The sequence below is a fragment of the Solenopsis invicta genome, chromosome 7 (assembly GCF_016802725.1).
Source record: "Solenopsis invicta isolate M01_SB chromosome 7, UNIL_Sinv_3.0, whole genome shotgun sequence".
NCBI classification, from domain to species: domain Eukaryota; kingdom Metazoa; phylum Arthropoda; class Insecta; order Hymenoptera; family Formicidae; genus Solenopsis; species Solenopsis invicta.
In genome coordinates this window covers 14536375-14559236 of record NC_052670.1, presented here as the reverse complement: position 1 = coordinate 14559236, position 22862 = coordinate 14536375, and the positions used below count along the sequence as shown (strand labels likewise).

Below are 22862 nucleotides of genomic sequence, written 5' to 3'. Positions count from 1 at the left end.
ATTCTTTCTAGAAAGCATATTTAACACCAAAATAAATAAATGAGCAAAAAACAACGATACGCGAAAAAAATCCTCGAAGAAACCTCAGCACGAATTGCACAGGTCGATATTCAATTAGCACTATTCCCTTTACCTCACTAATCCACGCAATCATAGTGTCAACTGGCATTTGGATTGCTTGCAAAACAATGAGTTAAGGAAAAGCTGAAAATTGACCGAAATTTACAATTCGTGTCAAACTCTGATTTAAACAAATAAACATAAAAACTTGAAAAGAAGTGAAGAGAAATTTACTGTATTGCGCAATTGATCGAAAGAAAAACAACGATCACTCGATATGTTAAGAAGATATTCAATTTTTATGCCCTTCCAAAAATACTTCCTTACATTAATTTAAATCTAATGTTTGTGTGTTGTAGTATTTTGCAACATGTGACTTGCAACATGTGACAAACTAGCAAACCAAATATATTGAGAGGAAAAAATGCAAGGAAGCTTGGGAGAAGCATCGGGTTCCGGCGGAGCAACCTTGAGGTAAATATATTTTCTTATTTTTTTTTAAATTAATAGTTTCTTTTCCTTTTATTTGATTTTATCTCAATAAATAAAAAAATATTTAAAGAAAGAAAAATCATACAAAATTTCATGTAAATTGAATTTCGTAAAGGTATTTTTCAGATAAGATTATATTAATTAATATCTAATTGAAAATCGAATTTTAAAAATTTGATTTGCATATAAGAATTAACTTTTAAAAAATTGATTATTTTGAGCTCAATTTTTAATTTAAATCTTATCTTTGTGTGTTACAGTATCACCACAGCTTCGTGGCTAACTCCGCTCGTTGCGCATCGGGTCGGTGAGTCAAAAATCAATTTTTTTTATTTCTTATTTTATTGCTGTACAAGTGATCCTCTTGTGGAGAACCGAAGAAAAAGACACTGAAAGAAAGTGGTTAGTAATAGTTGCCAAATGTTGGGTAAAATAAAATAAAATAATTAAATATTAGATTAATATAATCAAAAGTAATTTTGTTTTTCTGTAATTTTGTAAATATTATTAATTTTGATATAATAGATATTTGCAAAATATTCAGAAAAGTAAAATTATTTTTAGTCATATTAATCAAACATTTAATTGACATTATTTCACTCAACATTTGGTATACCAAACTCTTTTTTCTTTTAGTAGATTCGGAATAATTTATGAAATAAGAATCCTAGTACCTAATCGCGCGCGATCATATCCGTATTTTCGCGAGTGTGAGTGCAACAAATTCTGATCATCTAAGAGAAAGAGGAGAAAGCTTGGGAGGCAATCTTGAGGTAAGTTAAATAATACTCAAACTTGTATAAACACGAATATTGATATTTATAATATTGTAAAGTTAATCGTAACAATCCTTTTAATTCTTTACTTTTTGCGAAATAATGTTCATAAACGAGGTCACAAATAGGGACATTTCACGGGAGAAATGATCGGTTGTACGTATTTATGGCGAGACACGCCCGCAAAATAAGCTGTTAGGATATTTCTGCCAATTTTTCACTCTCCATCCTCGAGAAGCTTGTTCACTCTATTGCGAAAAGCAATCGTGCTCGATGCCCGGCGATTTTGTACACCCACGTGGTGAACGATCGGATTTCTGCTCACGCGGATAAAATGCAATGTTGCAATCTGTCAGTTGCTTTATGAAATCTCAATCTCGAATTTTTCCTGCAAATGATATAGAAACTTAAATGTCTTTGAGGTAGTTAATTTCTTAGCAAAATATTATGTATAGAAAAAAATATAAATATAATAATTTATATACTGTATAATAAAATAAATACAGTATAAAATTGTTTGATAATATAAATTTTTAGAGATTTTTATATAATATTCTAACACACACACAAGCACATACACTAAAATTATAATATTTTTTCTATATAAAAAAAGATAAATATTACGTAATAAATATCATAATTTTTTGAGAAATGTTATGCAATATAAAAATATTATTTTTATTTTATCCATAAATTATACATATTTCATTCATCATATTATTAAATAGTTTTACAGAATTTGTACGACCTTGTCAGCACAAAGATACGGATGCGAGGATTTATAATCGCTCTTATCTATCAGGATCGTATATCGCGATCTTCAAAGTTCGAGAAGCTCGATATATGCGAGGATTAATGTAATTGATGATTTCGACACACAAAGTGTCACGGCTTTTCTATATCCGGATAAATGTCGGGATTCCTCCGCCTCCTACCCTGGGTCGTGACCTTTCTAATATCGCAGAACAACAAATGGCGTACGCGCGCGCACGTTATCGCAGCGGAACACAGGATATTAATCATGCGATTCAACATCCTGTGTTGCATCCTTCGGGAGACAAGTCTACGAACCAAATTTCAATTTATTTCTCTCGAATAATAAACGATCGCTGCTCATAAAACTACTTTCTACTTCAAAATATAATTATATTATCGTTTATCATACTATTATTGTTAATTACACATATGTACATGTATAATCTCAATTATTAGGCACATAGAAGCTTCTTGTAACTTTTGGAGAGATTTACACGTATTAAAATGATACGAAATCTTAATAGAACTTGATAATATTCAATCTTACAAATCTTTCTTTTGGACGATTGTACAAAATAATGAATTTTTTATTAAATAAATTTACCTCAAGATATAATAAATTCTTAATAAAACCACATATGCAGTGCATATGTGGTTTTATTAAGAATTTATTATATCTTGAAGTAAATTTATTAGTTTGCCAGAAATCTCACTATCTCATATTACAAATTTACCTCATAATAGGCGGTTTATCGTAAATCTTTTAATTTTTAAATTTGCTTAATTGAGATTAAATAACAAAAATGAAATAAAATACTGTGTAATTAAGTATTCTTCGTTATCTATAGCTTTTAATAAGTAACTTTTAATCGATATTTTGTCCACGTGTATTTTATACGGTTTTATAAATTATTTGAAAAGGAAAATTACTCTTGTCACTCTTGTCAGTGCATATCTCGCATCGTTCCTTCAAGATGCACAGTAAAAGATTCAACACAATTCGATAGTGGAACAGATGCATTTTACCTTGTAGTCCTATAAACTTAAAGATAGCGCGAATCGCGTTGTTTGGGGCATTGTCACCTATTACCAACGAAACCCTCTCTAATTTTCTGTGATATTTCAGGCCGAGAAGAAAGCGACTCGTCCATCATTCGATAAGGGACTACGCCTCTCTCTCTGTTTTTGGACGGCGGATGTTTACTTATTCGAGAGAGTACTCGTACTCCTCATTCTTATCTAACAATAAGTCCACGTAAAACGAATCGGTCCAAAGCGATCTGTCTCTTGTCCCATGAGATTCCATAAGAATGAAAAGGAACGATGGAGGAGAATCGGAAAAATTATCTCTATCTTGTGCGCGTAAATCGGTTTAACTATTGTATTTTATTTCTTAATGCAAACTATTTTATTTCTTAATGCAAGAAAATGAATTCTTCAGATTGGCTTGGTCCTAAGAGTTGGAAAACCGAATTTTAAAATGGAAAAATTAAGAAAGATGCTTTGACTTTTTCAAATGCACTATTAGTTGAATTAAAGTCACGAATAAAAATATTCTGAATGTCAAAATGTTAATAACAATCGATTTTTTATTATTAATCAATCTATTTCTTTTTAATTTATCGACTTAATGTTTGTAGCTCTTCGATTTTGATTATTACTCTCACCACTAAGAAAAGTTACTTTTAAAAAATCATAATTTGCTACTTTTTTGTTACACTTTTAATGACAACACAAAATTAAATTAAACAAAAAATTTACTTTTTTAATGTTTTTTGTTAAAATATTAATTACAATATTATTTTGTATTTTAAATTCACAAGATCACTAAAAATTCAAAATAAAAGATATAAAAATGCTCAAAACGCAAATAAAAAATTTTTATTAAACTTATAATTTTTTATAGCAAAATTTATATCTTTTGCATTCTCAATTTTGTATTTAAAAATTCTAATATGATAATTTCAAACTTAAAATTGTCCTTAAAATGTATGATTGGTTTATGATATCTTAAAATTATACTTAAGATTGTTTTAATGTAATAACAGATCATGAATACTAACTGAAGGTTAAAGATTGAACATACACATACATAACGGAATTTGTCATAAATAGATTTAAAATACAAGAAGTAACGATGAAAGTAAAAATTCGTTAAATTTGTTATTGTTACTAAAAAGAATCTAACTATGTTATTGTTACAGTTACAGAAAACAAAAATAAAACATTATCAGTTTGTTATTAAAAAAAGTAATTAACAACGTTACAAGTAACGCTATTTTCAATTCTGCACACTGAAAAACACGATTATTGATCGTCATTACTATTATTTATTAATTATCTTTAATGTTTCTTTTCGATTCTTTGTATGAAGAGTAGATACATTTAAAAAAGTTTTTGGTAATAACTATACCAAACATTGAATGAAATAATTCCAACTAAATATTTAGTTAATATAATAAAAAATAATTGTATTTTTCTGAATACTAAAAATTTAGAAAAGTAAAATTATTTCTTATTATATTAATGAAATATTTAATTGTGTAAAATTTTCCAACAAAATACATTTTTATGTCATGTGATATTATATTTGATTGCCATGCACTGAAAAAAAGAGTTTGGTAATAATAATTAAGCTTTGATGAAATAATTTTAATTAAATATTTGAGTAATATAACCAAATATTTAATAATAATTAAATTAATAATGACCAAACATAATAATAGTAATTAATCGATTACTAAACGGTTATTAAATGTTTGGTTATATTAACTGAACATTTAATTGAAATCCCTTCACCAAAACGTAATTATTATCTAGGCTTGATTATTATTACTGCGCTCTTTTTTCAGTGCGTGGAGTAGCAAGGCAACTCTATTATTATATCTTATTTTATAAATTCGGTTGTTGCTTTTATATGTAGTTAGGTTTCAATATTATCGAAGCACCAACCAACATACATGTTCGTACAATATTGTACCCAGTAAACTAGATTAAAGGAAGTCAACGGTCCAGCGAGCGAGTAAACTACGTAGATACATAAGAAAAAAGAAGGAAAGAAAGTTAGATAGAGAGGAAGAAAGAGAGAGAGAGAGAGAGAGAGAGAGAGAGAGAGAGAGAGAGAGAGAGAGAGGACAGGAGAGAGGAGGAGAGGGAGAACCCGAGACAGTGAATTAGTTCGAAGGAAAGAGGATCGAAAGAATCGAGCGGAACACTCGATCGCGGTAACGGATTATAAAAGTGACCATAGGCCCGCGGATATATATCTACACACAGGCTGCGAGTCCGGATTCCGCGGATCACCCCCGCTCCACCTTTCTTGCCTCATCCTTCTGACATCCCGATGTTTCTCCGCGTGGCAGACTGCATCCCCTAAGTCGGGGTGTCCCCCTGCCCTTCTAGATATTTCCCCTCCTCCCTCACGCATTATTCATCTCTCGTTCTCTCTCCTCTTCGCCCTTTTTCTCGTCGGTCTTCGTATTACTCTTACTCCCTCTTTCTACCTGTTTTATTTTTATCCTTTTCCTTTTCTTCCTCTCATTCTCTCCCTTTCTCTCTCTACCGTTTTCTTTCTCTGATCCACTGAACGTCTCTCTTGTTCCCGCTATGTCTCTCTCATTCCCGTCAACGCAAAGCAACGTCCTCTTCGATCGTACGGGGCTCCAGAGTGTGGCAGCCATCTTGCATACCTGAGCCTCCGCATTGCTCGTTCCTCGAGGGCAAAAGGGAGAATATCTCAGCAAGACGACGGCGGGATGCGCGAGGCAAGTCGAAGGTGGAAGGATCGCGCGTGGAAGATGGCGAGGAGGGAAAGCTGGAGAGGCAAGTCGAGTGAGAGGGGAACGGGGCCCACGATCGAAGCAGCGGGCCTCAGGAAAGAGCAAGCGAGAGAGGGAAACAGACCTACGCGCGATGGACAAAGAGATCCGTATTCTGATATAGGCAGTGGCATGGCAAAATGGTAGGGGAGAGGAGGACGGGAAGGAGGGAGGGTGGGAGATGGGAAAGAGAACCGAGGTATAAGAGCGAAGAAAATGAGCATTTGGCGAAGCAAGGAGTGACGAAGAGAGAAGATCGAACGTTTCTTGACACGAAAGACGGAGAGGGAGAGAGAAGCAGAAAAGGATGAAACGATGTTGTTAGATAGAGCGAGTGAGACTATCGTGGAGCGAAGAAACGCAGTAGAAGCATGGTGTTTCTCAGAGCGGAGAGAGAAGGTGATATCGATAGGCCTTGCGCGGGGTGGTACAGGTAAAAGCATAGATAGAAAGAGAGAGAAAGAGGGAGAACGGAGATTCAAAGAACGGTTGAAGGATAGAGAACGGCGGAGGGGGAAGAGAGAGGGCCCGATGGATCGGAGAGGGACGGCGTCAGCCAGCTCGAAGAATGCCTCTCCTGGCAGCGGCGAGGTTCTGGGACCGGCTCGGTTCAGTCGAGTCAGGTCAGCCCTCGGGAAGGCGACATTCTTCTTCGCGGTGTTCACGTTCCGCGTTCTTTCTCGGGGCCTTACGTCGCGTTTCGTGGTCCCGTCGTGTTTCGTTATTTCTTCTTACCCTCTCTACCTTTTTGTTTCGGCTTCAATGCCGAATTGCCTCCGCAGTTGCGCGCGGTTTGTCTTCATCCCCCGATAACGCTTACCCCGAGGCGCGCGCGCGCGCGCGCGTGTGCACGTACACACGCGAACCCGTTGTGTTGCTCGTGAGATTGCTCCACGATCGGCGAACCCGAGCGAGCGCCGCATCGTGATCGCGTGAACTTCCTGACAATTTCCGCGAAAGATAGCGCGAGTTCGGCGGCGAGTGGTGTGGACTCGAGAGTGAATCGCGAATTCGAGTTCCTCGGGGTTCGGTCACTAAACTCGTTTGGTCAGATCGGTACTCTCGCGAGGATACACATAACTTCGTGTAATTGTATTCTCTTTTTTTGTGTTCCGGAATATTGGATAGTGTGTCCTCATCTCTGTGCAGTGTTTATGTTGCGAGATTCTATCGGGCTTAATTCGGGCTTCAGTGAAATCTAAATTTGTGGATTTTGAGGGATCTGAGTGTTTGAAATTTAGTAAGATATAGAGAGAGAAAGAGAGAGATCGTCACGAAAAATTGTTTGTCAACGTTGCCGATCTCTTTTCGAGAAAGAGAGAGCTTGGTCGTCAATGGAATGCAAGATGACAGAACGAAGCACGTGACGTAGATGCATGTGTTTGGAGCACACGAACTGAAAAAGGAGAGCGGTCTCTCTAGACGAGCATCCGTTCTTTGGGAGGGAGAAAGATACATTCTCTCGACTCTAAATCGTGATCGCAAATCGTTAATCGGAAAATCGTTTGAAACGTTCCACTCTCGCGCTCGCGAAGCATTCGCGAGCATCCGCAGACGCGCGTTTCGCGAGGCGCGGCTCTTGGCGGGTCACTGCCCCCTCTGCCGGGTGAAGTCTCTTCTCGTATACACTTGACTTTTAGCGGCGAAGGAAAGGAGGAGCAACAGAGAAGAGAACGAGAGAGAAAGAAAAGGAACGAAAGTGTATGTGAAAGAGAGAAAGAAGAGACACGGAGAAGAAGAGGAAGAAAGACGGAAAAGAAAGCACCCACCATCTCCAGGTTTAAATCGGGACTCTGGTCCAGGTGGGGAAAAAAATGCGACGCATCGCCGGACAGAGGACGGCGATTCACGTCGTCGTGCGCGATTAATCTCCGTCCTTGGAGAAATGTCGCGATACGTGCAATGCGCCGGTACGTAGACGCGGAAGACGACGACAGGATTATCGCCGGCCACGACCATGAAGAGAAAGAACGACAGGTAGTGCGTAATCGGAGCGCGCGATTTTACGCCTACGACAAGTCACCGTGAGCCGAGATTTGGCTAAAACAGGTGGGCGTGTCGCGGCGAGACAGAAGAAATGATCATAAGGGAATCGATGATCCTAACCCTGTTCCTGGGATTACTGTTGGTGGTGGACCAAAATGGCGGCCAGGTCGTCAGCCAGAAGGCGACGGCGGCGGCGGCGGCGGCGACGGCGACGGTGGAATTGACTCCGTCCGCATTTGACGATTATTTTACTTTGCGCAACCTACCTCAAAGGGTCACGCGGTTAGTGCCACGAAGGTCACCGATGTTGCCGCAGGACAGCGCCGCAACGATGGGTCTGGCGATGCAAAGCAGAGCGGTCGATACGCGGGTCCAGCTCGAGATCAGAGAGGGGGAGCCTAAAGGTACCCTAGTTGGTACGATACCGGTGAAACCTGACTTTACTTACAGGTTTAACGAGCCGCCCCAGGAGTTCGTGCTCGACTCGGAGACTGGCAAGATAAGAACGGCCATCGTTCTCGATCGCGAAGCTCTTAGCAGTGATCGGTTTGACCTGGTCGTGCTCTCGAGTCAACCGACCTATCCGATCGAGGTGCGGATTCTGGTGCTTGATATTAACGACAACAATCCAGAATTTCCGGAGCCCAGCATTGCGGTTAGTTTCTCGGAATCGGCCGTAGCCGGTACCAAGCTGTTGTTGGATGCCGCGACCGACCGGGATATACCAGAAAACGGTGTGTTGGACGATTATTTTATCGTGGACGGCAATACGGATGGCAAGTTCCGTCTAGAGGTCACAGGAAATCCCACAAGTGAGACATCATACCTACACCTCGAAACTACCGGTAAGCTGGACCGCGAACAGGTGGAATTCTACTCGCTTAACATCTGCGCCCGCGATCGTGGCCAACCACCGCGATTAGGCTACCTGCTGGTGAACGTGACGGTGTTGGACGTGAACGATAACCCGCCAGTGTTTCAACAGAGCGACTATGTGGTGGCGTTGAACGAGAGCGCACCACTCGGTACCAAGGTGTTGACAGTATATGCCACCGATAAGGATTTGGAAGATAATTCCAAGTTGACGTATTATCTGCCGGACTATGAGCGCAAGTTTACAATTGATCCAGAAACTGGCACGATCACAACAGCCGAGCCGTTAAAATGCCCTCAACAACGTTGCACAGCACGCCCAGGCAGCGTCTGTCCTAAGAGTTGCGTTATCACGGTCTTTGCTCGTGATCACGGTTCGCCCAGACAGGACGGTCGTACTTATGTGACGGTGAATTTATTGGACGCGAACGATCATGATCCTGTGATCAAATTCACTTATTTTCCGCAGAATGCGGGTTTTGCCACCGTCGATGAGAATACCGCCAAAGACGCAATTGTTGCTGCGGTAGCGGTAATCGATGACGATGAAGGTCTTAACGGCGAGACCAGCGTGGAGATTCGCGCTGGCAATGAGCTAGGCCACTTTCGGCTGGAGGTTACGGAGAGCTTCAACATCGTGCGGGTCGACGGCCGGTTGGACCGTGAAGAGATACCCAAGTATAATCTCACGGTAGTTGCCACGGACAAGGGCACGCCGCCGAGATCAACCACGGCCTATCTCGTAATTCACGTGAATGATGTTAACGATCATGAACCAGTGTTTCAGCAAAGCGAGTATTCGGCAGTGCTATCAGAACTCGCGCCTATCGGCAGTTTCGTCGCTAGCATCTCGGCTACGGACGCAGATTCTGGGCTGAATGCGCGTATTTATTACGAATTTGGTCTAGGTAATGAGCAGGGTTGGTTCGCTATCGACAGTGATACGGGCTTGGTCACTACCGTGGCTGCCTTGGACCGTGAAATTCAAGGTAGCCTCGAGTTACATGTGTCGGCGAGAGACGGTGGTCCAAATACTAAGTACGCGTCCACGCATCTCAAAGTAACAATCCTCGACGAGAACGACGAGGCACCACGTTTTTCCGCGAATATCGTCAAGGTTACGTTGTCGGAGAACACGCCGCCTTACAGTCTAGTAGCTACTCTCACGGCTGTTGACAACGATCAGGGTACCAATGGTAGCGTTGCGTATAGTTTTCACTCCAGTGTTTTGCGTGATTATCCAAAGACTTTTGCTTTAGATGCCCTAACCGGTCAGCTGACGACCATGGTCGCACTAGACCGAGAAACCATAGCGGAGTACAAGATTTTAGTGGTAGCGAAAGATCAAGGCATGCCAGTGCAGTCTTCGACTGCCACTGTGGTACTAACTGTAGAAGACATCAACGATAACTCGCCGATTTTCTATCCTTGGAGATATCTAATGCCCATTTCCGAAGATGCTCCGGTAGGTACAACGCTAGGTAAAGTAATAGCGGCCGACGCCGATGCTCGAGAGAACGCTCAGGTGAGGTATACTTTGGAATCCGGCGGCGAAGGTCTCTTCATGGTGGAGGAGAGAACCGGTGAAATTGTCTTACAAGGTTCTATGCGAGCTGCGCACAAGACTCTTTATGAATTGACTATCTCAGCGAAGGATATCGGCGACCGGGTAGCAGCCAGGAATGCTGTAGTAGAGATTATACGCGAAGAGGATCTGGAGCACCTTCAGTTTGACACTTACAATGGTTATGATTTTCGCATTCCTGAAGATCGTGGCGATTGCGATTCCGTTTCGTCTGGTAGTCGGGAGATTGGCTCTGTGCATGTTACGCAATATAGTAACACAGGAAAAGTGAGCTACGCCATAGTATTCGGTGATCCTGACAACAATTTCAGAATCGACGAAAATACTGGCATCATCAGCACTGCCAATTGTCTGGACCGCGAGAATATCGCTTTTTATAGCTTAGAACTGTTGGCACGCGCTGATCTCGCGTACGGCCAGACTATTGTCAACGTCAGTGTGCAAGATGTTAACGATAATCCACCGAAATTTCCCAAGGGTGATCGAAGCGACGAGATTCTCTTGCAGGAGAACGCAGCGGTGGGACAAGAGGTGTGTCTAGCTAGGGCCAGAGATTATGATGCCAACGCCAATGCCAGGATTGTTTATGTCCTGACACATAATCCGAGCAGCCAGTTCAGAGTAGCCGAAAACTCGGGCATCATTTACTTGGACAAACCGATTTCTGCGCCGCCCGGTACGGTCTTCCATCTAGAGGTGACGGCGACCGATTCCGGTACGCAACCGTTGTCTGCTCAACACCAAATTCAAGTGACGATCGAGGATGTTAATGATCACACACCAGTTTTCCGATTGACCAGCTATGAGATTTCGCTACCGGAATCGACGCCAGTCAACGAACGTTTCTTTTCATTAACAGCTCAAGATGCGGACGTTGGTGCCAATGGCAGGATACTATATACTGTTACCGATGGTAATACAGAAGGTCATTTTGGCATTTTTCCGGATGGTCAGTTGTATGTAAAGAACACGCTCGATCGCGAGGAACGGGATTATTATGCACTTGAAGTCACCGCATCTGATCAGGGTAGTCCACCACGAAGCTCTGTAGTTCCGGTGGTAGTGCACGTAATTGATGAGAACGACAACGCGCCCGAATTCACCAATAGCAGTTTCAGCTTTCATTTACGCGAAAATGAGCCTCCCGACACCTTCGTCGGCAAATTATTGGCTACTGATCGCGACGTTGGTCGTAATGCTGATCTTATGTTCTCACTGCCGGTCAGTCAGCAGGATTTCGTGGTTGACCCGAGGAATGGTTTTATCAGATCGCTGCGTGTATTTGATCGTGAATTTCTGGTGACCAATACCGGTGTCAGTTATATCAGCCTGGAAGCAACTGTCACCGATAACGGCATTAACCGCTTGCGCGACCGCGTCAAGGTTACTATTTATATCACTGATGTCAATGATAATGTGCCGCAGTTTCAACGTTTACCGTATCGGATGCAAGTGAGTGAGGGTGCCGCGATTGGCACGCAATTGCTAAGAGTGTACACGACTGATGTAGACGAGGGTTTGAATGGCGATGTGTTTTATTCGCTGGAAGACGGTAATCAGCATGGTCACTTCATGATAGACGAAGCTACGGGGCAGATTTCGCTGGTGAAGGAGCTTGATCGGGAAATGTCCGATTCTTACGTGCTGACCGTCGTGGCTCACGATGCCGGTCTGGAAACGCGATTGTCATCTAGTGCGACTGTTCACATCGAGGTGCTCGATGAAAATGATAACGTGCCGCGTTTTGTTGACAACAAGTTGAAGATCTCCGTGCTGGAAACCACACCAATCAACACCGAGCTATTGCATTTTAAAGCCACCGACAACGATCTCGGATCTAATAGCGAGTTGACATTCGCTATATCGGCCGGCAACAAAAGAGACACATTCTATATCGATTCGCTAACCGGTATTCTGTATCTGAAAAAGTTGCTTGACTACGAAGAACTGGTACGTTACACGTTAAACGTCACATGCAGTGATGGGGGTCATCCGCGACTCAGCTCGGTCACCAGCTTGACCGTCGAGGTAATCGATACTAACGACAACTCGCCGGTATTTCCAAACACGGCAATAGTACGTCAGATACGTGAGGGTATCCCTGTACGAACGCCGATTGTTACAATTACTGCCGAGGATCCGGATTCGGGCGATAACGGTGTAGTCAGCTACTCGATTCTCAGCCAGGACCCAGAAGATCAGGTGCGACATTTCGGTATCAATCCGTCGAGTGGTGTGATTCATACGTTGCTGCCAATCGATCGTGAAGAGGTGGATACTTTCAAGCTGGTGGTGGTCGCTACTGATCAAGCGCAACCACCAAGCGCACGGTTATCCGCCGAAAAGCTGGTAATTGTGATCGTCGAGGATGTCAACGACAATGCGCCGATCTTCGTCAGCATGTCGGCGGTAGTGTTACCGCCTTTGCGTGCCGGCAACTTTAACTATCATCAGTCCTCGACTAAAGATATTGCGGTCACGCAACTAGTTGCTCGCGATCTCGACTCTAGCACCAACGGCCTGGTGACGTACGAGCTGCTCCGTTTCAGCGTTAACTATTCGGATATGTTCCGAATCTATCGTAACACCGGTCAGCTTATCATGAGATTTCCGCGGTCATCCTCAAAGGGCGGTCTCTTTGAACGAGCCTCCTCTAAATATCAAGTAGGCGTTCGAGCGACGGACGAGGCAGTCCAAGCGGAACGTCGTTCGTCCGAGACTTACGTGACCTTGATCGTGTCGGGCGAGGATGGCGACGATCAGCCGATTTGGGAGCATCGAGGTCAGATTGAAGGCAACGTTTACGAAAACGAGCCGATCGGTACCAGTATTTTGCGTGTGAGCGCGCGTAGTCGTCGACCCAACATCGAGATTGAGTATTACGTGACGAACGTGACCGCCGGCGACGGACCCCAAGTCGATCGACTATTCGACATCGACACGAAGACTGGCGTGCTGTCTACTGCGGCCAAGCTCGATCGCGAGACCGGTGTCCAGTGGTACGAGGTGGAGCTATATGCCATCGGCATCGGCGGCACCAGACCCAGTACGACGTCTACCAAAGTAAGTCCGCTTGGCTTTTTGATTGATCGTCTCGGTGATATTAATGATGCTTCCTTCGTCGGCTCCTGAAAGATATTCGGTGCTTTTTGTGCGCCGTGCCACTTCCCCGCCCCGCGCGCTCGCCCTGCGTAATGTAATTTCTCGATTGCCGGATAAGACCCCTTCTCGCGAGGCGGGCGAGCGGACGGGTGAATCCGGATTGTCGTTTGCGGCGCGAGAGTCAGCGGGGATATTATAATTGCTGAACTGATACCACGCAAGATAGATGTGACAGGCGCCAGAATCATTGAGACACTTGTTTTGTTTGATAGATAATCTCTATGCATTTATTCTTATTCTAAACTGTGTAGATAATGGATGTAAATTATTAAAACGTATAACATATATACGTTCAACATATATATTTGTGTATACACACATATGTGTATACATTTATTGTTATATTATTTTCATAATTACATTAATCATCTTAAATGTATGTACATCATAATTTACGTGAAATTTATTTCACAATTGTACATACTCTGATGTTGATTATACAATATAGAAATTTTTTGTGCATTATATATAAATATATTGTGCAAGGAATAAAATATTAATTAATCAAATTCTCTGTTTATTCTTAAAGAATGAAAATGACGCACAAATTCACGACTTAGTTGTGATACTCGGATTTTTTTTATTATGTATATTTTTGCTACCTTTAATTAAGCTATACAGTTACAATTTTAGGCGCGTGATTATTTATTTAGGAGTTATTAATAGTCGGACATCGAAAGAAACGTTATTAAGTCAGTTGCATACGTGCGTAATTTCCGTATAAGTTGATAGAATTCTTGAAGCATTATGATGTTATTGACGTAAAATATAATCATTACAATTATTAGTTATATACTCCAATTTTGAATTTTTATTAAATATTCTCTATTTCTCATATAATTAATTTTTTTATACATAGAAAACAAAAGTAGTAATAATTTATAATTTAATTTTTTTGAATGACATGATGTTTTCTTTACATTCTGATTCTGATTTGTATATAAAAACTAGATAGCGTGAAATGAGTTTCTTAAATTTTATTTCATACATTATATAAGGATGGCAGCACAGAAGAAATTTGGCGAGTAATATTTAATAAGTAATAAGGTTTGATACGATGTTATAGTGATTGTGATCTAAAAATTGCGCGTCTGTTTTTTGTGCCAAAGATACAATTTTAAATTCAAAACATATTACATTTTTAATTAATCACCGCCTCTCGGAAGACAATAGTAAACCACTCTTGTTAAGACAGTCACCATGAGTATGTATGTATGTATCAAATAGAGATTATAATATTCAGTAAAGAAGAACCGACTTAAGAGATGATACAATGCTATTATAAAAAAGATTGCAAGGGAAAGAAGATTTTAAATAATTTATAATTATATAAATATATAAATAAATAAGTATAAATATAGAGATAAACATTTATAAAAATTATATACATATAATATATATATATATATATATATATATAAACATTTCTATTTGTCTTCTCTGTTAACGCTAATCTGTGTTCATCAATTTCTTCTTCTCACTTTTAATACAACAATTAGAGCGCTGACGTACACGCGCTACATGTCTCTCTTTCTCTCTCTCTCTCTCGCTCTTTCTTTCTAGGCAAGCGATAATTCGACTGAGAATTGCGTTACGCAATAATATCCTTAATGCAATTAAAGACGGCAATACAGTGATAGAGGGATAAAAGGAATTAGAGAGAAAGAGGAGGGCGAGAGAGAGAGAGAGAGAGTGAAAAAGTGACGAAGGGAGCAAGGAAAAGAGAAATCTTTAGCGAGAGAGAAAGAGAGAGAGTGAAAAAGTGACGAAGGGAGCAAGGAAAAGAGGAATCTTTAGAGATGAGAAGCGATGCATGGGAAGGACAACACGCGTGCGGGGAAAAGGACGTGCTCCTTTCGCGATAGGAAGAGAAAGAAGATGCGAAGGTAGAGAAGAAGAAGAAAGAGGAGGAAGGAGGAGGAAGAGGAGGAGGAGGAAGAGGGGGAGGGGGGATTGTGAATACGAACGGTTTACAGCCGGTTCAGTGCTGCATAAATAGGGCTTAGGACCCGGGACGTTTTCTCAAATTACAGGGCGCGTTTCAAATTTATACGAAAGCACCGCGCCGCGCCCTCACCGCCACCACCACCATCGCCGTCTGGTCTCGTTTTATTAGAACGAAGCATATCCTAATTAATTCGAATTTTTTTACTCTGCACTTGTACAGGGTGGCCCATAATTCGCAATCTTGTCTTTAGCGTTAGAATTTTCGGGAAATTTGACTATTCTTTTCTAGTTTTTATTGAAAATGCCAATAATTAACGATTGTTTTTGTGAATAAAAGAGAAAAAGAGTGGGTGGGGGAAGGGGGGAAAAAGAAGAAGACAGATGAAGAACAATGTCTGATTACTTTAAAAAAGCAAGTGAATAATAGAACTGCGTACAATCACAGCTTTATCATTTTAGCGCAAAGATCGAAATATTGATTTAATATTTAAATTATATTAAAATCTAATAACACTTTTCCATTAATCTGTCAACTGTCAATTGTTATATTTTTCAGTTTTACATTTTAAAATTTATTAAGAAATCTGTTTATTATGCATTTATTATTTTCAGCACTTTATAATAAATTTTTTACAATTTGAAGTTTCGAATGCATGCGAGGAATCTTTCAACTCTTGATTAAATCTTCCCCCTTACAGCATTCAATTAAAATTTATCGATTTCATTTTTCTGCTATTTAAGTTTTCGTAAATCTTGATTATAAGAAGCCGTGGGTCTGAGGATTAACCGTAGTCGAGCACGACTATTCTATTCTGTTTTTATTTTGCGTGAGGGATTACCTAGAAAATCAGGAATCTCGAAATCGGTGCCCACGTGGTGCCGATATCCCATCTGCACTCCAGTCCTGCCGCATCCTGGTATTGGAGGGCAGGGAAACGGTGGTTGGCAAGATACGAGGAAGAGGAGACGATTATAACGTGAAAGAAAGCAAGAGAGAGAGAGAGAGAGAGAGAGAGAGAGGGAGGGAGAGGAATAAACGACAAGATGAACCGCGTGCCAGGAAATCAACTCGGATTCGAGTTCGGGCCCTTGGCTTTCTCTCTCTTTCTCTCTTCTCTTTCTTGGTGGTTCGAAGACTCGAGAAAAACTTGATCTCGACGAGTGAGCGCAGCCCTTACCTTTGCGCGCGCGAGCGCTGGGGCCTTAGGACCGCTGAGCAGCGCGCGGTCGGTCCCATCTCTACCCCCGGTATGCGTCAACGCCGCTTTATTTCTGAAGATCCTTTCCTCTGTCCTTCCCCCCCTTCCCTCGCGCCCTTCCATCTCTTTCAAGCCGCCTACCGTCGCCCTTGGCATCTCTTCGTCTTCATCCATACGTTTATCTCTCTTCTTCTTAAATTTAATCTTTTATTTGGTAATGTATTGCTTTCGAGAAACATGATTCTTTTATACTGTACTTCATGTACCGCCTTTCGCTATTATGGTGAAGTTCCAATCGATGTTGCTGTCAAGGTAACAAACAAAGAATTGGTTTCTCTTGGCTCAAAAAAAGCAGCTTGTAGAGATCAGCTTCAGAAAAATGGGATAAATACAAAAGATTACAAATATTTTCTTCTCGGTTCCCTTTGTTAGAGATCGTGTTTTTAATCGCAACGTAGACAAACGTTTCTCAGCTTTCGTCCTATCCAAATAATGTGTAGACAATCATAAATAGAAGACAAATTTATATATAATAATTGTCAACCACAAAAACCATGAAAACTATGAAAACCAATAAAAAGTTGAGTGTCCGTGAGATAAAAATTGTTTTACGATACCTTTCCGAGAAATGATAACTTTATCGATGTAACATACCTTTCACATTATTGATTATTTTTTTCCGATATAAATTATTGTTACTCTTAAAAATTCGGTCTCAATATACGTAATAAATAACATCTATCTGGTCTTCTCTCTTTTTCCGTCTTTACTTCTCTGCCTTTTCTCTCGTCGTATCCTTTTCTCCTCCCACCTTCGTCATTCGCTATGGGATCCGCGACTCTTCGGAAATCGCCGACTCTCTGCAGTTCGGACGTTTTTGTTCCGCTTTCGGGGCTCGTTCTTTTCTGGTCTCGCGCAACGTCTTCGTGGGCCTCCCCGGGGCTTCCTTCTCGTGCTACCTTCTCTCCCGCGCTCTCTTACGGAGCCAAAACTGTCCTCTTTTTCGTCGCGCGGACAGCATCATCGGGCTCTACGTCCAAATCGACGGCTTTTTGCCTGGCCCCTCGGAGAATCACGGCGGGGTTGTGAAGGCGGCATACGGAGTCATACCGTCGAAACGCTCAAGTACGCCCTTTGTCTAACCCTTTGTGCGACGGCACTTCTATCTGCGAAGGCCGCGCTTCCCACGAAGCGTGACTTCAATTATCGCGCAATGGGGTTCGCGTCTGGGTCCAGAGACGTACGGCGAAGTATATATCCCGCGATGCCGCCGCGCCGATGACTTCAACGCACGTGTGTTCAGCGTTCGTGCCTGGAGTCCCCCGTAACGCAATAATTTTCTGCTCACGCTGGATACTCGACTTCAAGATCCATTAAATATACGGGGTGTCCCGGAATTCCATTCGGATACTCTTCTAATCGTGGTCTCTCGTGCTCACTTTAGGAACAATTCTTGCTTGTCTTCATTTAACACGTTAATTGTATCTTTGAAAAGCTGCAAATTAAAATTCTGTCAATGGATAAAGACTACTCGAAGTAAAAGGCCAGTTAAAATTGTTGAATATTATTTTGTCATCTGTTTTTTCTTATCTTAAAGCTTAAGAGGATCTTAAAATCGTCCTGCTTTACCGAAAGAGCACGATTTTTTCGAGCATACTATTTTTCTAATTGCCTTTATAGATTAAAAAGTCCTTTTCTCAAATTAATGTATAGGTATACTAATATAATCCGAGCTCATCAGTTTTATATCGAAAACAAAAACAATAAGAAACTTAGATCTGTTTTACCTATTCTTAATCTAATATGAATAATCTACAACTATTAACGTGTGCCAGTATTTGTTTTTTACAAAAATTCTGTATTTGTATAAAATAAAAATGGTTCGGAATATGGGTCACGTGAAAATGTTGAGTTCTTAAAATTATGCTTAAACATCCAATGTGAAAAATTAGTGTGCTTGAAAATTTGTGCACGTACATGCGTACAATATTGATAAGTAATGACGTATTGACTTTTCGTAAATCGTATGAATGCAAGTCATTATTCAGTCAGTAAAACTCCTGACGCATCTCCTCAGTAATTCCTTAATTATTTGAAAATTGAATATTACGACATCCTTGTTGAAAGAGAGAAGAACTTATTAAGGAGCATACAGCGACAAAAATTTTTTCTATGCAAAATAGTCAAAAAGAAAACTAACGTTATCGTTACTTTTTCATAACTTCTTAAAATCGATAAAGGCAATCGCAATTTATTATAGTTATATGTTAGTTCAGAATCAGTTAGGAAGTTAGTTGAAATCACGTATCACCACGCGTTTGTTGGGCTCGTACGAGAGCGTCGACAAGAAGTAAGTGGCACGTCATTTGATTTAAGGAAGTGGCCGCGAACGTGATGTTAACGTATGTCACGAAGGTGTGAGATTCGAATCGCTAACCCACACGCCCGTCCTCGGCGGCGGCCACGGGTGGGTTCCGCGCGAAATGTAGGCGTGATGCTCATTTTTCCAGCCGATAAATTTATCTACAGACGGGACGGAACGAACGAACGTAATGTCGGCGCTAACGTACGCGCGCGAGAGCGGGAGCGTCTAATAATAGCCGGCAATAATTACGTCGGCCGTCGTGATTAATAATGCACGGTTAAACGCGTTAAACCCCGCAATTAACTCTTTCTATTTCGCGGCCTCACGCGGACGTTACGCGATCGCTTCGGCGTGTTTGCAGATTATTTGTTATCCGTTATATCGCGCGAGAGCGACGCAAGGGTGTAAACCACCCCTGTGCAACGCTGTCCATGAAAGTGAGTTCGCAACATATCGTTATTTATAAGTTTCAACCGAAGATTTCTCCCATATGGCTACCTGTAATAGAAACAGCGAGGTTGGGTCGAATTAAATTAAGCGACGTTAAAAGGCTAGAAATTATGAGGGTTCTAGTTTAGAATGCGAAAAAGTTTACTTATTTTTGGGAATTTTTTAAAATTACTGCGCATGCTCTTCTACGCTTTTACACATCTATTTGTACATATTTAATGAATACTTAAAAATTTTGGTGTGGCTAAATATTTATTAGCTTTTACGTTATGTAAATTTAAAAACGAACATATTTTTAAAGCCGGTCAACAAGATTTTTCAGAAACTGCAGAATCTGTCGGCTATAATTTTCACGCATATGTAAAATATATGTCCGTTTGTCACCCAAAGGATTATTGTGATAAATTTAACTATTTTTTTTCATACATGATAAACTTGAAGGATTTTGTTGAAAAATCACTTGTTTTTTGAAACCACGTCATTTTAATAATTTGTAATATTTTTCATTAATATTAGTACAGACAGTACAATAGCTTCGGTAGTTTCTGAGAAATCGTGTTAACCAGCTTGAAAAATATACCTGTTTTTAAATTCATATAATATAAAAACCAATAAATATTTAGCTATACCAAAAATTGTAAATGTGTTTAAGTAGATGTGTATAGCAGTGGAAGAATATGTACAACAGATTTCTTTTTTAAATTTCCCAAAATAGACAAATTTTTTCACGTTTCAGACTAGAATATTCCCTTGGAATAAACTTTTATAAAATTTTTATCGACATAATGTTTCACGATATTCATCGATGCGATTCTCGTAATTTTTCTATTAACGCATGCTTCGGTAATATTTTACCAAGCGACGCGTTCTCCCAGTTTCATTCATTCCTTATGTGTTCCACGTGAATGAAGGATCACATATAAGGAATGAGTAATACAAGAAAAAAATGATTGCGGCATTTTGATAAACATATTTTGCTTGATAAAAACCGGATCTTAGCAATATCGTGGGGAAAATTGATTAATCGCGTTTCTCCGTTATGTTTTTTATTGATAATTATCCAAATTATACGTTGGTTGTCAAACAATTTACATATATCCCTTTCTTCGTCTCTCTCTTTTTCTCTCTTTCTCTCGATTCAGTTTATCACTATGTATTAATAGCGAGATACAATCAGACAGTTGTCTGTGGCATGCGACGTTTAACTGGACCCAAAAAATCTCGCTCGTTATTTAAACATTACGATCGTCATTTAATATTTTTGTATCGTAATCAACTGAAAAAAATAAACTTCTCTCTCTCTCTCTCTCTCTCTCTCTTCCCTTTTCTTTTCTTTCTTGCTACCATTGAGCGATTATGGATGAGAGATACGGCACGTTCATTATAAAAAAAAGAAGAAAAAGAGACGAGGAAAAAAAGGAGCGCTCGCGAATTCGCAGTTTCTACTTAATTATTTAGGACGAAGTTTACTGGCAATTAATTTTACGCAGATATGATCTCATATCTGTATCTGCACGCGGTCGCGACTTTTCGGTGCCTCCTCTCGCGTATTAGCAAACCATCGTCCACTGATTCGACCAGTTGATGTCTCGATCATCCGTCATCCCCGCTTTAATTTAAGTACGTGCGACTTTCTCGCGATCATTGCTAAAAAATAAACATCAAAACTGTTTAATCCTCGTTTTAAACCATTGACGAGTGTTAATCTTTGACGCTTTCTAGAATGTTATTTGTACATAACCAGTTGTAAGTTGCATTTTTTGTATCTGCGAAATTTTGTCTTTAGAAAAGTGGATGAATCAATTAAAACTTTATCTTAAGCGATTTTAAAATCGTTCCATTTTAGATGGGTATATTTTCGTAATACTCGTAAATTTGAAAAACAACTATTTAATTTGATACTAAATAAATGAAGCCTGTGTAAATTTTATGAAAAGACATAAAAATATTCTACTTAATACACAGATATATTACAAGTTAGAATATTTAATTTTACATGTCAGCTTCATGATGGATATTATATATAGCTTCAAGTTTTTATGAAGAAGGACGTGAAAGTTTAAAATGATGTATATACTTCTAAAACTGAATGTTTAACAAAAGATTTAAGGATATCTTACACCCATTTTTATAAATGTGTTGATATTTATATTTTTTAATAATTTAAATAAATCATATATGAAAGTTTGTTTATAACAGTCTATTTATATTAAACAATACATTTTTATAGCTTATTTACTTTGTTATTATTTGTATTGTTATAATACTAAAATTAAAAAATAATACTAACAGGCTCAATTTTTTAATATAAGTACTTTAAGTATTCAAAATAATTCATGCAAAATTTTATTGCGATTTTGAGTTTACTTGTACTATAAATAAATAAATAAATAACTAAATAAATATAATCTTTAGATTGCAATAAAACTTTACATAAATCATCTTAAATACTTGAAATATTTATACAAAAAATTCAGATTCTTGTGTCACATTTTCTGATATATTTCTACCTTTCATTAAAATAATTTTTGATCCAGGTAGAAAATTCCGGCCGCCAATTTTTTTTTGTATTACGTTCAAATACAGTACAAAAAAAATTTGCAATTTTTTTTGTTTTTTTTTAATATTTTGAAAATAGGTGTATTGTATCCTTAAGATTGTCTGTGGTAGCTACGATTCTACAATTTCTCGTCTACTTCTCGTCGCCAGCATTCTACTTCTTATCGCTATTATTTGTCCCGTTGGCGGTCGCGCACAGAATAGCAGCGTTCGGTCTTCTATCTGTTAATGAACCCTCCCAGCGCAACGGCGGAGGGTTTTATGGCGCGGATTACAGAAAACGAACAAATTTTCAACGATACATTTATACAGTGCGCGCATGCTGCGCTCGATCCGACTCACGAGAGTCGGGATAAAGGAAGAGACGCGGGAGAGATGGCATCTCTTTAATGCTACGCTAATCTTCTACTCTTGCTCATCATCATCATCCGCCGCCGCCGCCACCGCCGTCGCCCTCTGTCCGTCTGTCCGTCTGTCTCGTCGCGCCGTTGTTCGCCCGCTCGTAATCACAATCGTCATCCTGCTCATTTTTCAACGTCTTCTTTAGAAGGGCACGGCAAGAAAAAGAATCGGGACTGGTCAGGGCAGGGAAGGGGAGAAATCGAATCAGCGGGCGTGAAGTATATAGCGAGCGTCGAAGCGCGTTCTTCGGCTGCTTATCACCGGCTTGATAACCCGAGTTGGAATTCGCCACAATTTGTAAAGATCTTTGGCAAATTTTAAAATTTTTAACAAAATTAAAAAAACATTCCTGGATAATTAAATCTCATGTCTCTCTTCAATTATATAATTAAATATACAGTCGAGGTTTATCAGGTTTAAATATACAGTTAC

General features: G+C 39.9%; 1 protein-coding gene across 1 annotated transcript in view; it reads left to right on the top strand.

Annotated features, from left to right (window-relative positions):
* The first annotated feature begins 5197 nt into the window (after positions 1-5197).
* The window catches only part of LOC105199821 (cadherin-related tumor suppressor), a 167208-nt gene continuing 149543 nt past the window's right edge, over positions 5198-22862 (top strand). The window contains exon 1 of the mRNA XM_039451418.1: positions 5198-13409. Within this exon, the coding sequence (XP_039307352.1) occupies positions 7980-13409 (5430 nt within the window). The 5' untranslated portion in view covers positions 5198-7979. The remainder of the gene's footprint in view (positions 13410-22862) is intronic.